This window comes from Rhipicephalus microplus, chromosome 6 (assembly GCF_043290135.1).
Source record: "Rhipicephalus microplus isolate Deutch F79 chromosome 6, USDA_Rmic, whole genome shotgun sequence".
Taxonomy (NCBI): Eukaryota; Metazoa; Arthropoda; class Arachnida; order Ixodida; family Ixodidae; genus Rhipicephalus; species Rhipicephalus microplus.
This window is the reverse complement of record NC_134705.1, coordinates 192,925,478-192,941,938: the sequence shown is the minus strand read 5'-3', so window position 1 is coordinate 192,941,938 and position 16,461 is coordinate 192,925,478. Positions and strand designations below refer to the sequence as shown.

Below are 16,461 nucleotides of genomic sequence, written 5' to 3'. Positions count from 1 at the left end.
TCCCATGATTAAGCGAGTTATATTCAAGCATCGCTCGACGCTAACTCGGAATACGCGCGCTATTAATGAGTAATGGATGGTTTCGGTGTTCGCAAACAAACTTGCTCGCGCCGAACGGCCTACCCAACAAGAATCCTGGTGCGCAACTTTCGGTAATGTTTTTTTTTTCAACAGTCCCTGCAGTCTTTTCGGGATGCGTTTGAGTTTGCTGCTCTATTAATTCTGGTACACTCCTTAGCATGTGTTTAGAGCAACGTCTAGCCGCTACATAAAGGGGCTCGATCTATAGCGTTCGGGAGGTATAGGCGCGGCCACTGCTGCAGGTAACACGGCTCACGTATACCCTATAGGCGCCGCGCGAAATATCCGTCGTTGTGTTCCGATGAGCGCGGCCCCCTTTGCGTGTCACCTCCTAACAGTGGCCGCGCCTTTACACACAGAAAGTGCATTAACTGCAGGACAAGTTTGCCAGCAAACTTAATTGGGCCAGTTTGTTCTGCATGTCGTCGATGTGGATGCGCTTTGAAGACGCGGACAGGAAATTGACAGCGCACACCTTTCTTATTCCTTACCACGTGTTCAAAGTGCAGGCGTAACACCGACATGCAGGACAAGAGTTTGCCGATCCATCATGAAGTTGTACAATTCAGCTTTTTGACTATAACTGAAAGCTTGCCTCTGGTCGAACCACGAACATGCTTTCGTCTAAGCACACAACCTCGGGTTAAAACACTTATTTTCGCGCTTGTATCACATCGGCCACTTTTCATAAAAGATCATCGCGGATTGGAATCACTTATTATCCGAAGTGTTCGTATGACTGAAAAATTATAAAATGTACTGATGATGGGATGACGTCAACTGCGGCAGGGTCACGCGAAATATTATGATTTATTCATCATCATCATCATCATCATCATCATCATCATCAGCCTGACTATGTAACACTGCAGGACAGAGGCCTCTCCCATGAACCACCAGTGAACTCGGTCCTGTGCTTGCTGCTGCCAATATATAGCCGCAAACTTCTTAATCTCGTCTGCCCACCTAACCTTCTGTCTCCCCCTAACCAGCTTCCCTTCTCTGGGAATCCAGTTAGTTACCCTTAATGAACAGCGGTTATCCTGTCTACGCGCTACATGCCCGGCCCATGTCCATTTCCTCTTCTTTATTTCAACTATGATATTCTGAACCCCCGTTTGTCCCCTAATCCACTCTGCTCTCTTCTTGTCTCTTAAGGTTACACCTACCATTTTTCTTTCCATTGCTCGCTGCGTCGTCCTCAATTTAAGCTGAACCCTCTTTGTAAGTCTCCAGGTTTCTGCTCCGTAGCTAGGTACCGGCAAGATAAAGCTGTTATATACCTTCCTCTTGAGGAATAGTGGCAATCTACCTGTCATAATTTGAGAGTGCTTGCCGAATGTGCTCCACCCCAATCTTATTCTTCTAGTTACTTCAATCTCGTGGTTAGGCTCTGCGGTTATTACCTGCCCTAAGTAGACATAGTCTTTTACAACTTCAAGTGCACTATTACCTATCTCGAAGCGCTGCTCCGTTCCGAGGTTGTTGTACATTACTTTAGTTTTCTGCAGATTAATTTTAAGACCCACCTTGCTGCTCTCCTTGTCTAACTCCGTAATCATGAGTTGCTATTTGTCGCCTGAGTTACTCAGCAATGCAATGTCATCGGCGAAGCGCAGGTTACTAAGGTACTTTTCATTAACTTTTATCCCTAACTGTTTCCATTCTAGGCTTCTAAAAACCTCCTGTAAGCACGTGGTAAATAGCATTGGGGAGATTCTGTCCCCCTGCCTTACACCCTCCTTGATTGGTATTCTGATGCTTTCTTTATGAAGCACTATGGTAGCAGTTGATCCCCTGTAGATTTCCGCCAGGATGTTTATATATGCTTCATCGACGCTCTGATTCCACAGTACCTGAGACTGCTGATATTTCTACTGAATCAAACGCCTTCTCGTAATCTATGAAGGCTATGCATAGTGGTTGGCTATATTTTGAGCATTTCTCTATAACCTGATTGATGGTATGAATGTGGTCAATTGTTGAGTAGCCTGTTCCAAATCCTGCTTGTTCCTTTGGTTGATTGAACTCTAATGTTTTCTGAACTCTGTTAGCCATTATCTTTGTAAATAGCTTGTATACTACGGAGAGCAAGCTGATCGGCCTGTAATTCTTCAAGTCCTTGTCCTCTCCTTTCTTATGTATTAAGATGATGTTGCATTCTTTTAAGACTCTGGTACTCTTCCCGTCAGGAGACTCCTCATAAACAGTGTGGCTTGTTTTTCTAACACAATCTGTCCTCCAGCAATTCACGAGTAAGCTATTCGTGTATGAAACCTCCAAATTAAACCCTCTAAGTTTTACAGTTCCCCGAGGTGAAAATGTTGCAGGCCCGTGTGCTCAGTTTTGGGTGCGCATTAAACAACCCTAGGTGGTGGAAATTTCAGGAGCTCTCCACTACGGCGTCTCTCATAATCATATGGTGGTTTGGGGCGTTCAAACCCCACATATCATCAACATACAGTTCATCTTCACACACAAAGATAAAACTGCTGGAATGCGTTCTCACTATGTTTATTGGCGGCAGAAATACCGGCGATGAGTCATTTGCTCACACAGATGAGAAGCAACTCGCCGGCGTTGCTTTGAAAACAATCAGATGCAACGGCAACAAATCATGGACACAGCGAAGTATACTGCATGGGCAGCGATTAATGTCTGGCGTGGTTACTTTGTGTCCCCAGTTGTTAAACATGTATATCCATTTCAAGCATCAGTAAACATGTTAAACTTGTACATTCTGTTACTTGAATCGAATAATGAAAGTTGATAGAAATATTAAAACATACAAGTGGAATGTTTGGAAGTAGTGCACTTGAAGTTGTAAAAGACTATGTCTACTTAGGGCAGGTAATAACCGCAGAGCCAAACCACGAGATTGAAGTAACTAGAAGAATAAGAATGGGGTGGAGCACATTCGGCAAGCACTCTCAAATTATGACAGGTATATTGCCACTATCCCTCAAGAGGAAGGTATATAACAGCTGTATCTTGCCGGTACTTAGCTACGGAGCAGAAACCGGGAGACTTACAAAGAGGGTTCAGCTTAAATTGAGGACGACGCAGCGAGCAATGGAAAGAAAAATGGTAGGTGTAACCTTAAGAGACAAGAAGAGAGCAGAGTGGATTAGGGGACAAACGGGGGTTAAGGATATCATAGTTGAAATAAAGAAGAGGAAATGGACGTGGGCCGGGCATGTAGCGCGTAGACAGGATAACCGCTGGTCATTAAGGGTAACTAACTGGATTCCCAGAGAAGGGAAGCGGGTTAGGGGAAGACAGAAGGTTAGGTGGGCAGATGAGATTAAGAAGTTTGCGGGTATAAATTGGCAGCAGCAAGCACAAGACCGGGTTAACTGGCCGAACATGGGAGAGGCCTTTGTCCTGCAGTGGACGTAGTCAGGCTGATGATGATGATGATGATGAAGCGGTATGTGTGCGCATTTACATTGACACCGAATATACACCGTAACAACATTATTCTACTTCCAATCGAGTGAGGTGTGAGACTAAACTGCCTACATTTCTGTTTGCGTTCAAGTTCTCGCCGTTCTCACGTCATGTCTGTGCTTGCCCTCACAACGCTTCGCTCGTTTTTGGTGCATCGTTCCTCAGAGCAGTTACAGTAGTGCAACGTCTTGTGTCTTTGCTAGGATACGTGATCCATACCATCCTCTTCAAACGTGTGCGCATAGAGGAGTCGATCCCACAGAAACGGCCAATACGCTTCAGAAAATGCCAAAACGCGTTGTCAAATAGCGTTGATTTGGGCAGTAATTTTTAAAATAGGTGTTTCAAGTCTTTTGGGTAATTCAAACACTAACGCCAAAAAATACGCATCTAAAGGCACTACAAAAACACTTTATTAGCCATTCCTAACCTCTAATTCACGCTGATATATCAAACTGGCAGGAAAGCAATGCAATCATTAAATTAGGCATTTGCCTAGAATACGGCCTCTAGCGGTCACTCAACCGAACCACTTTTCGTCGACACACGTCGTAAACTTGCTTCAAGCAAAAAAAAAAAAGCATCAGAACAAGCTTCACGCAAGAAACATCAAGGACTATATTACAGGAGCAGCATATCAGCCTGGTTGTGCGCACGTTTGGAGGTACGGCGTCGTTACGGAACTATGGAAAACGAGCTTTCACATTTGCTTGTTTTTAGTTACATGAGCGCGTTCAAAACTTCTGCATATGTTTACTGAGTACTACATCCTTCCGCCTCCTGACGTTACGCTTATTTTAAATGTGCCACGTTGCAAACTTTTTGGTGCATGCTTCGCATATCACGGATTCTCAAGACACGTGGGATCCGCCGAATGTTTTCTGGTTACCTTGTTTCTCAATAATCTGTGTGCCTTCTTTTGCAACGTGGATTCCGCGGCAATGGTAACGTGTGTCGTGAAAAAAAAAGCAGGCTAGGAGATTGATAGATCCACCTTGTTTCAAAGACCATTTCATCAAATATTATGAACAACGGTGTCCACAATTAGAATCTTTTTTATCTTGGTGGCTCCCCAAACATTTGGCATACTTGTTCGGCTAGCTGAAGAACTTTTTTTCTTTGTCATTATTTTTTGTATTCGACTCGCCATTCTTATATATCGGTCACGATGGTTAATCAAGAACGCTTTGACATGCCCGTATGACTTCGTTCATCAAGCTTTACTTCCATATCACAGAACGCCGCAGTGCTCTATCTGTGCTTGCGTATCTTTATAGCGTCTATCTTGTAGGCTTAAAAATGGGAAGGCCACCTAGAGAGTAACGTTGCAATAATAATTCGTGCCATTTCCTTGAAAACTCTCGTCATAGCTGATATCTCGATCATGCTCGCTCGACGCGACAGCTGCATTACGCGAGCGAATGGCGCCCATGAGTCGGCCACAGCTACTGCCACAGCTTAAAAGGTCGTCCAGCATCAACTTCGCCGGCAGCTACCAGTTCTGCTGTCGTGCCTCACTTTACAGTTACCGTCACCCTATAACGGAAGGAAATTCACTGTTAGTACTCAGATCTTTCCGGGTAGCCCCTGCTTTTCTACCAGGATGTCGGCCAACATCGTGGAAGCCCTGTTCGTACACATCGAGCGAGTGCCCTTCGACGTCCTCAAGTACCTGGACGACGAGAACGAGGACTGGCTTCCGCGACTGAAAGGTGTGCGACCGGAACGCTTTGTTCACGAAATACGCCGAGCTCTGGGAGCCTCACCGGACCTGCAGCAGGTCGCCTGGCTCTACTGCTGGCTCCTGTCGAGGCAGAGGATTTGCCCGTGGCTTCTGGTTCGCTTCGTCCCCACCACAATGCAGGTCGACTACTACAAACTTTTCACGGACTGCGCGACCGCGCTGCAAACCCTGACTGGTCAGCACTGGATCGTCCGTGCGAGGAAAATAAGCATAACGTACTACGCGTGCATCGTGAACAGCGACTTGGATCCCCAGTGTCTCAAATCCGGGGTGATGTTCTTGGTCCTGTGGGAGGGCCTGCGATTCGCGGCTGCGTACGCCGAGACTAACGTGGAACTGCAGTCCCTCACGACCGCCTTGCAGTTCGCCCTGCGCGGGAAAAGCGTGGAACTGATGCTGGGCCAATACGGGGACTTGGACAGCGTGATCTGGGCGGGTCGCCACGATTGCGGCGGCAGATTCTTGCTTCGGTCAGACCCGAGTCATCTGTCGCAAATGTTTTGGCGCTTTGACGACGAGCCAGAAAGAGTGGCGGACCAGGGTTCGCCCGCGCAGACGCAAAGTAAGTGACTCTCAGCTCTTCCACTCTTTGCCGTTGACAGCCTGTACAGGCCGACTTCCAATCTCTACTGTGTATACGTACGTACATTAGTGAAGCCCATCGTGCGTCTGGGTGAATCTCTTCATTTCCACTTACGGGTCCATGGTCCGTTAGTTCGTGTGGCATTTTTTTAATAATGGGGAATTTCAGCCGATGCAGACTGATATAGCGCCAGTGTGCTTGCACCTATATGTCTTTTAATGAAACGTTCATGGCGAAAAAAAAACTTGAGCCTCGGTCCGCTACAGCGGGTCTTCTGATCGTATTGTGGTTTAGGCGTGAGAACCAGATGAACAGTGTTATATGAATTATTGAACTCGCTGGCTCCGGAAGTTGTTAGATGCGTAGTTTTCTACAATATTTACAAGAGGCAACTATGGCGCTGCGATCGCTCATTTACCATAGGAATGACTGGGTAGTACGCTGATTTGCTTAGTCTTCGTAATTGCAGCCGTCGGACTCACTTGTAGCTTCGTTTATTTTGTGTTTTTGAATTTGTTCCACACAAATGAACCGTTGTGATCTTCATAAGCAGGTTTGAGTTGGCAATACTAAAACGTCCAGTTGAGTAACTGAAACGGCTCCACGTTTGCTGAACTTCATCTTTCTATACAGCGGCTCCAGCTGGGGCTTATGAAACCAAGAGAAGCCGAAAGAGTGAATCTTGGGCAAATCCGTGTACTGCCCAGCATTGTCCCGCTGACTGAGATGACATGCGTTGGAGCTGCTATAGACACTAGCAGCAGAGTAAACTCAGGTCTATTCTTAGGAAACAGTTTGGTTAGATCCACGACGACAGGTAATAGTTTAAAAAGGTATCGCTACTCTTTTGGGAAGTTGTGATTTGTTTGTGAGCGTCAGGAGGTAGCCAGTATCCTACGCCGTAGTACTTCGTGGTTGTCAATAGTTTGCCACTATTACGGCTGCCAGTGCTAGGATCGACAACAAGACGTCGGCGGAACTTATGCTCACGCTGTGGAAGGGAAGAGCTCGTGGTCATGCGACTCAAACGGAAACGTCACGTGTACCTTCGTTGGCACAGCAGAATGTTTTCATTGCGTTCGTGTCCAGCATATACTCGATAGTTACACGTAGCTGACGTGACGTACACAGATAAAGTGAAGTTAGTAACACGTGGTTTAAGTCCGACATAACGAACAGGCTGGGCACGTCATGCGCCCGCATTTAACGACTAGTGTCGTCCGGGAAGAGAAATATGTAAAGAATCCCACGTGCTTGCGTCAGAAGACGTAAAGGTGAAAGCCATAAACAGGAGCTTATCTTCATCTTCAGCATTAACTTTGTGTCCTGCTTTAACAATGGTTCTGAGGACTTAACCACCAAAATTTACGATATTATTATGACGGACGCCGTAGTTGATCTTCTTTGTGGTGCATCTAATGGTATTTCCTAATCCTCAAGCAGCTCACATGGCCGGGACTCGATCGCGTAATGTTTGGTTCAGTTCTCGAGCACCTCAACCACCAGACTACCATTCCTGCTCGTTTCCCCCCCTTTTTCAGGGGTAGGCTTGCTCAAGTACAGTTTTTTTTTTATATCGCGTGCGCGACGTAAATACACTGTCAACAAAGCTAACGCGCAGCTTCTTACACGTAGGTCACGTGATAGCCTATGCGTTTCGCGTCATCGAGTACGTTCAGGGACGCCTTCCAATGAGCGATGTTGGATGCTTTCGCTCTCAGAATGTGTCACTTTGTACTCATACGTTTTAGTGACAGTGGCGCGAGCTCAACACTTTACCGCCAATTCCTGCCCCTATATACGTCTTTTTTTTTTTTTGCCTGGAAAAAATGAAGGTTGTTCCTGATTAGCATTGGCTGACGGTCTCCATAAGGCACTTGGAGTTTTTGCCATTTCGAATGTATTGATGAGTTCCTTGTTGGGGTTAACTTTGTTTTTCTTCTCTTCAGTCGAGGCCCCGACACAAGAAGTACAACTGACAGTTCTGCCTTTGGATTTCATCTGTAATTAGAAGACACCAACACGACGCACGTATCCCTTCGCTTGTGGTGTTTACGATGTCGCATGCCACAAGTACGCAAACAAAGATCTGGCAAGTGCCTGGACATTATGTGAAAAGACCTGCTAGACACCTCTCCTTGACTTCCAGAGCTCAATATCTCCCCGCGACATTTGGATACGCACAGAACAATGCAAGAAACATGTACCCGCTCCCATATACTTCACGACTGCCGCACAGCTTTGTGAAGTGTTTCGAGCCTGGATCTCTCTTTGTAGGTCATGATGAATGTTATAGCACAACTCGTGAGGACAGAGGGTACACGAAGACGAGCGCTAACTGGTTGTTGTCGTGAGTTCGTGCTATAGCAATCATAACCTATACCAATTCTAGACTAGGCCGCCGCTCATCTTATAGTGGGACTCAAAGCCTGCCTATCGCTAAACAAGGAAATTTTAATAACGGCATAGACGCACAACTGTATCGGGCATGTCGCTTCCATGAAAAGCTCTCGTGCCTTCTTTTATGTATTTATGGACAAATAAAGATTTTACCACTCTACGTCGATCGCTGGCGTTTTGATTTCCGTTCCTGCACCAACACGCTATAGCAAATCACCTGTCATTGCAGATCATAATTTTATTTGCGCTCCCACCTACGAACACTTCATCTGCACTTCCGGCCTTTATCCCCAGGCTTGCATACATTGTCTTTGAGTCTGATTGATTGATATGTGGGGTTTAACGTCCCAAACCCACCATATGATCATGAGACACAGTAGTGGATGGCTCCGGAAATTTCGACCACTTGGGGTTCTTAAACGCGCACCCAAATCTGAACACACGGACCTACATCATTTTCACATTCACTGAAAATGCAGCCGCCGCAGTAGGGATTTGACGCCGCGATCTGCGAGTCGGCAGCCTAGTCAACCTTAGCCACGTTGCGCAACACCGACGAAATTGTGAACGCGAGGGATGCAAGACGCTGCCCCACAGATTTGTTCACAATTGATCAAAAAATTACCCCATATGATTTTCGTCGTAAGGCACTGCATTAACGCTCCTCTCCCCCATCAACGAAAAGCGCTATTAAGGCAAAGTTCCATGAGCGAAAAACACATGTTAAGGTAGGAATTAGATAGCAGAGGGTGGAACACGGCTGGAACGGGCACATTCGGATGGTATTGAAAAAAATAGAGGAGGCCTTGATCAAGTCATCATCACGAGTCTGATGTGATTCATGTGTTGGGTTTGGCGTCCCAAAACCACCGTATGATCATCGGCGTAGGGGAGGGCTCCGGAAAACCCGAGGGTTCTTTAACGTGCACCGAAATCTGAGCACACGGGCCTACAACATTTCCACATCCATTGAAAATGCAGCCGCCGCAGCCGGGATTTGATTCCGCGACCTGCGGGTCAGCAGCCGAGTACCTTAGCCACTAAACCACCGCGGCGGGGCATCATCATCAGTCTGGCTACGCCCACTGCAGTACAGGGGCCTCTCCCATGCTCAAGTCACAAATCTTCGCAAACCACAAGTGCTTACCTATACTGTGTGTAACGGGGCGCCGATCATTGGCCACCCTTCCTATCGTATAAGATAAGCAGGTTCTCCCGCTAAGAACGATTCCTTGTTCTGTACGAAATTTTGATTTCTCGTAAAAAGCACTTAGTGCGAATTAGATTCGCGTGCGGAGCCAATGCAAAAATGTTCGCCTCAAGGGCCACCAGCTGGAAGCGCCGCAAACGCTTAGAAATTGGATCGCTATGGTTTTGCTCTTTAAATAGATTCGACGCATATGCGAGTCCTGGGGGCAATGAATTATGGGCAGCGAAACAGCTGCAAGACTTGCAATGTCTGTCGTTTCCAGTTTCGTAGACAGTAGATGAATGGAAATCTGGGCTTTTGCTGAAGGATTTGGGAAAGGTACTCGTGAGGTTATGGCAATTTTATTGGATGCTTCACAATATACTTCAGCCACCTCTTGCAATATCCCGTCTCCAGTCAGCTCCAGATCACAGTGATGTGGCGGTGCCCAGCTTTCTAGATGACACCGCTTGCAGAAAGCTTGGCACGGACATGTAAGCTGCGCAACCGAGTAAAGCATGCGTTATAGGGCACCAAATAGTAGAGTCTGCCGCTACTGTGAGAAAAAAACGAACAGTCTTTATGGTTTCAGTAAATATTTTTTCTTGTAAGTTAGAGATATAACCTAATATTCTAATACATCAAGCAACGCTATATAATTACACTTTTCAAAGGTACAAATTTTAAAAAAATATTGGAAGTATTATAAATATTTCTGAAAAACAACATTTACTGACCGTTGCATCAAATGTCTCCAATATTGTGCTCTCAGATGAAAATATAAAAGCGAAAAACAATCGAAAATGCCGATAATGATTGCTCAAGATCTTCATCAGAGGAAAGTCATGATATAAAAGTACGTTTACGTTAACATTTTTTTTTCTTTGGCAAGCAAAAACTGCATATTTCGTCCAAGTTATCAGTTTATCTTCAAGTGTAATGCTCATAACACAGCAATACTTTGGATATAATGAAGATGAAAACATTTATATCTACTTGGTCAGATGTAAGCTAGCTAACCATATCTAATAGGAGCACAGAAAAAGTACAGATACGAAGAGTTAACACCAAAGACAGAACCAAAACAACCGGAAGTACGGCTTCACATCCTGCAATAAAAGTATTCTAAACACGTAAGCCACAACAAAGGCTTTACATCGTAATGTCCAAGACTATCGATTGATTTGCGGGGTTTAACGTCCCAAAGCCACCATATGATTGTGAGGAACGCCGTAGCGGAGGGCTCCGGAAATTTCGACCACCTGGGGTTCTTTAACATGCACCCGAATCTGACCACATGGGCCCACAACATTTCCGCCTCCATCGGAAATGCAGCCGCCGCAGCCGGGATTCGATACCGCGACCTGCGGGTCAGCAGCCGAGTACCTTGGCCACTAGATCATGCCAAGGCGGGGCGTCCGAGAATATCGAGCAAGGTGGAACGATCTCTGCAAGTCCAGCATGTAATAAATTTTCGAATGTGGTTGTGCTACTAAGCACAGTAGGCTTTCAAAAGCAATTTTGAAAAGGGTCTCAGAGTGGGGTCGTAGGCGAAATGTTTCCACAATCACCTTGTTTAGTAAATAAGACTATGGTTGTCGACTCTTTAGTTATTTCATGCAATATGTATACTCTATGTTTTTTTTTTATCACTGTAAAGCTACACAGCGTATAAGGAGGCTAGGTTCCCCACAAGCTTCTGAAGGCAGCTTTTTCTGCCTGGTCATCTTCGCAACCTCGTTGCAAATAAACACAAGTCAATGCAAGCTAATCTTCACGAGCAAAGCAAGCAATCCGCTATCTTTGAGTCACTGCGGAAAATCGCCCATCTAGCACGAATATGAGTATGCTGGAAACATTGGCGGTTACAGATCTTGATGTGTGGCGCAACAAGTTTACAAAAACACTCTGTATTTTCGAATCCTCGCGCAGCTCGTGCGCCTCACCGCTGACCCACATTCTCTAAGCGTGCAATGAAAGAGTTGAGTGCTAATAATTGTCCTTTCTCGATGTTTTTACAATGTTAACTAACTTTATACAAGATTGCGAATCAATATACTGAGGTTAAAAGATCCTTCCGAATCGCTTTGATGGCCATTATCCAAAAGTCGGCTTAGTAGGCAAGTTGTTTCGGCTTGTAAACGATACAGCACACACAGACGAAAATTAAAAAAGAAACATCATAATGTCTTGACTTTTTTTTCGTTTCTACACATTTGTGTGCGCACTAACGTTTCTAGCGTGATCTCAATAAGTGTTTTTTTTTTTAACATTCTTTGTAAAAAACGAATTTACAGTGTTCTGTATGACAAACAAGTCATTACTAGGATTCATTATAGGTTCTAACTTATATTTATATCGAAATAAAAGGAATATTCCCTTTGAGAACCGTTAAATCAATCAGATGGCATAGCCATTATTCTCTCAAAAGGAACTTGTGTTGAATTACTGACTTTGGCTACTGTTGAAGTTAATACCACTGATGTGGGTGCCGGACTTCACTGCTCATGAATAAAATTCGGCTGTTTCTCCTAATTATGGAAATAAAGAATTGAATAGTTGGAGTTAATCATGCCACGTTACTTCTCGCGTAGCACAAGCATTAACTATCAATCGCCACTGTTGGTCATACACTTTTATAATGCACGCCTTCTTATTCTACCAATACATTACTCAATAAAGCTTTACGCTGTACATGTTTCTTCTAGGCAAGCTCCATCCCTAATTTTTAGCACATTTCTTTAAGCGAGTGAGTCCTTAAAAGAACTTGATATGCATTTCAAAAAGGCGTACCAGCCGGAAAAAAGTAAAAGAAGTACAGGACGTACAATGCTATTGCGAGGATCGATAGAGAAACAAAGACTGCGCAGAATGCGATCATCCGACAGCACGATGGTTTCTGGTCCATCCGTCCGTCCAGCGTCCCGCTTGCGACGAGTTTTCTGTATCATTCGGTTATGCATGAAGTGGGCCCTTATCGTGACTTTGACATCGGTCCCCATTAGGAACCCCAGTGCAGCAGAAGTAACAATGGATGCTGTAAGCCCGTATACCATCGCCACGTCTGCCAGCACCTGGGCGAACCAGCCTAGGGTCTCCTCTCGCCGCGCCTCCTGGAAAATCTGTGAAAAACAATCAAGCCTGTAGAGCTCCTAAACATTGTTATGTGTGCACTAGCGATGTCATGGGTAAATTTTTGCCCTCTGAATGGTCGGTAATATTCGAAGTGCTTGTATTACAGAATAAAAAAAACGATGGCCATGGAGAAACTCCGGAAATGTTGCAATCAATCAATTCCGAATCCTGACAATATTGTTATTAAAATATTATCATTATTATTGTTACTTTGTATGTTCTAAGAAACGTTAAACGTCTAACGGTATAAGTCCATGCATTATTTGGGAATTGCATACACTACAGCGAATCATTTTTTTCCCGCAAAAGACGATCAAACTCAAAGAAATCAAACCACAAAGTTGATGATGAAACATTCCTGATAGCAACTCGAAACACCTATCACTACCCGTAGGCATTTCCAAGTAAAGAATACTGCAGGTTCCTACATATGTAGCGATGTCGCCGTAGAATTTAATTTATTCATAAAAGAATGAACGTAGAATGGGAATACACTGGTATTGAAACACCGCTACGTGCCGTCAATACAAAGTTAAGATTGCAGACGATCCAATGTGCCTTTAAGGAAGAGCTGGAAGTTAGGTACTTGTTCTAGGGCCGAAGCTCTTTAGGGCATGGGTTGTTTCCGTCTCTGTAGTAGTCTTAGTAGTAGTAGTAGTAGTAGTAGTAGTAGTAGTAGTAGTAGTAGTAGTAGTAGTAGTATTTGTGGTAGTAGTACACAGCCACCTCTAGTTTATGAATTGCTCAATAGAGGGCGTTGTGTGTATATCCTAGAAGTTATTATTTCTAGATGGCGTTAGTGGTTTTCGTATAGCTGACGTTATTGCATAGTTGACAGACAGACAGACGGACAGACAGACAGACACGTGGACGGACGGACGGACGGACGGACGGACGGATGGATGGATGGATGGACGGATGGATGGATGGATGGATGGATGGATGGATGGATGGATGGATGGATGGATGGATGGATGGATGGATGGATGGATGGATGGATGGACGGACGGACGGACGGACGGATGGGCGGACGGACGGACGGACGGATGGGCGGACGGACGGACGCTTCGTCCCACTCATCATCATTCAATCCGTGGATGTGCTGTGAGTGTTTGTTTTTCTGGAGAACATCATTCAATTGAAAGAGAAACTCACTGTGATGCCGGCGGCCAGTTTATAAGTGCAGCCATGCCAAGCGGACAGCAGGGTCGTACCGTTGACGAAATACAGGATAAATGCAATATCTGCATCCTGCAACTTGTCCAATACGCTTGCCTTGACCGCCGTCAAGGAGAGGCATCGGGTGGCGATGGAGGATGCCGCAGCATCCAGCGTCGCCGCCGTGAAGTGCTTCAGGCAGATGAGCAGAGCTTGCAGAGAGCCGAGTTCCGTCAGAGATGCAAGTGCCGAGAGCACGACCAGGACCTGCGTACAAGTTGAAGGCATTACGCAGAAAAAACGTTCGCGGACGGATGTCGATATTTGTCTGTTGCGAATTGTGAGCGCCGCTGTTTACGTGTTCCGACTTTGCGCGATAAGTTTAGCAAATGCGTCATGATGACGTGGTGCGGCGCGAGGGCTAGTATAGAATGCTCGCTTTTTCGCGTCAACGGACCGTGGTGAGCCTGCCGTTACCAACTTCGATTAATATGTGGGGTTTAACGTCCGAAAACCACCATATGATTATGAGAGACGCCGTAGTGGAAGGCTCCAGAAATTTCGACCACCTGGGGTTCTTTAACGTGCACCCAAATCTGAGCACACGGGCCTACAACATTTCCGCCTCCATCGGAAATGCAGCCGCCGCAGCCGGGATTCGAACCCGCGACCTGCGGGTCAGCGGCCGAGTACCTTAGCCACTAGACCACCACGGCGGGGCGCCGTTACCAACTTCCGTTGCTGCTGGGTGATTCAAGTAATTCAAGTGCTATTATTATTATTATTATTATTATTATTATTATTATTATTATTATTATTATTATTATTATTATTATTATTATTATTATTATTATTATTATTATTATTATATAACGCCAGCTTCCTACGCACTGTGGGATTACAGTGCACGTTAAATAACAACAGATGGTCGAAATTTCCACAGAACTCTTCTACGGCGTCTCTCATAATGATATTGTGGTTTTGTGGTTTGGAACCTCTGGTATTGTACAGATTTAGTTAAGCGTCTACAACAGCTTTGCCGACGCAGCGTGCCATGGGAAACGGCATGGAAGGCTGCGTCCACCTAACTGCTACGGGTGGCCAGCTAAATCTGTAAGTGGTATCACGTCCAGTTTCGCTTCAAGCCTTCGTTTTGGCCTAAATATTATTCTTATTTATGTATAGATTATGCTACAAAACTGGATGGCAAAATATAACAGAGCTCCTTTTGGCACAAAATGACACAAATCTCTTTTCGAGTATTCCAACTCACCGTATGCTCGAAGAAGACCGCGAAGAGGACGTAAAGACGCTTGTCCTTCCTGAGGGTGCTGCGTACGAAAGCATCGTTCCACGCCGAGTACAACCACCAGAAACACTTTTCCGTATCATTGGAGGCTTCCAAGCGCACAGCCGCATTCCGGATGTCATCCAACAGGTCACTCATGTCGCGCGTGCTATAGCGACACCAGTGCAAAAACTTTTCCAGGCTCTGGGCGCTCAGCTCAGGAGGAAGGCTCTGCTTCTCGGTTTTCGCGTCATCATCTTGCTCGTCGAGCAGCTGTTGCTCCACTGCGTTTCTGGCATCTTGCAGGACTACCCATGTTTCGTCCGCCTCGGGCTCTACAGTATCCGTCAGTTCGTGGTCTGATGGGGCCATAACCTCGACGTCCTGTCTCCGTGGGGGACTCCGGGACTTCGATTGGCGTGTCTGCTGCCCTCCTGCAAGGAACAGACAATTTGTGGTGGGTTCGTTTCCCTTGCAGACCCACGCCAGGGCTAGACGCTCCTCCGCCCGCCTGCTTGAACGATGATAATAATAATTATGGTAATTTCGGTGGTACTGCGACTTACCATTTTGAATAAGCTGTTTCTCAAAAATGCGTGAGGGAATTGCATTCGTCTTTTTACTTCAGGTGAGCGAAGTAAACAGCAGAGGCTGCTCCGCTCTCACAAAAATCCTCCTCGCATTCCTGAGCTATCATAAGAACGGCAGCACTCTCTTCATTCGTCTCTTAAACATTTTTTTCTGGATGTTCTTTAAATTAGCACAATTACTTTTTTCAAACCATTTTATAATGAATTTAATATAAAATAATATGTCACCTTTTCTATCAAATTAATCTTTTCCAGGCCAATCCTCCAGAGTGAGTGCGAGCCGGACATATTGTGGTGTCGGGGTTTCGGTCATGGTTCCACTTTGGGAACCGGTTCTCTGGCCCCCTTAAGGGTGTTGCGCAATTATACCACCTTAACCGTAAGCGCTATAGGCACCGCACACTGACCAGATGGAGCTGCGTGGCTCACAAGGAGGTTCTGTAAAACCTTTGTTGCTCACGCTGCCCCATCTTAAAGTTTTTGACATTTGCCGTTAGGGGCACGCAGAAAATAGACGCGTGCTCGCGTCTCACATGTATCCCGACCACAATCCGTCGACAGATGCAGGGTGCGAAACGCGCACGTCGCGTTACATTTATCATTGAGGTCGTCTAAAGGTTACTTTATTTATGCGCTAGGCTATGTATTCTGGCGCTGCAGTCAGACTCGAAAACTCCACTGAACGGTGCCTATGAACCCATTCCATGTTTTTTAAAACACAAGTAGGCCAATGTCGACATAATGGGTAAAATTATAGCGATGTCCGCACGTAACTTCCACCATAAGCACTGAGGGCTGCGATGTGCGCCAACAAACAAAAGTTGCAAGACGCTACTCGCATCC

At 45.6% G+C, this 16,461-nt stretch overlaps 1 protein-coding gene across 1 annotated transcript; it reads left to right on the top strand.

Moving 5' to 3' along the window:
• The first annotated feature begins 4,886 nt into the window (after positions 1-4,886).
• On the top strand, positions 4,887-8,418 carry LOC119167856 (uncharacterized). The gene is made up of 2 exons (XM_037419355.2): positions 4,887-5,837; positions 7,808-8,418. Exons 1-2 carry the CDS (start codon positions 5,135-5,137, stop codon positions 7,867-7,869), a joined length of 765 nt encoding a protein of 254 aa, XP_037275252.2. The 5' UTR covers positions 4,887-5,134; the 3' UTR covers positions 7,870-8,418.
• The last annotated feature ends 8,043 nt before the right edge of the window (positions 8,419-16,461 follow it).

Coding starts and splice junctions, on each gene's coding strand:
- LOC119167856 (XM_037419355.2), top strand. CDS start 5,135: ATGTCGGCCAACATCGTGGAAGCCCTGTTCGTACACATCGAGCGAGTG. Junction 5,838..7,807: donor TTCGCCCGCGCAGACGCAAA/GTAAGTGACTCT, acceptor TCTTCTCTTCAG/TCGAGGCCCCGACACAAGAA.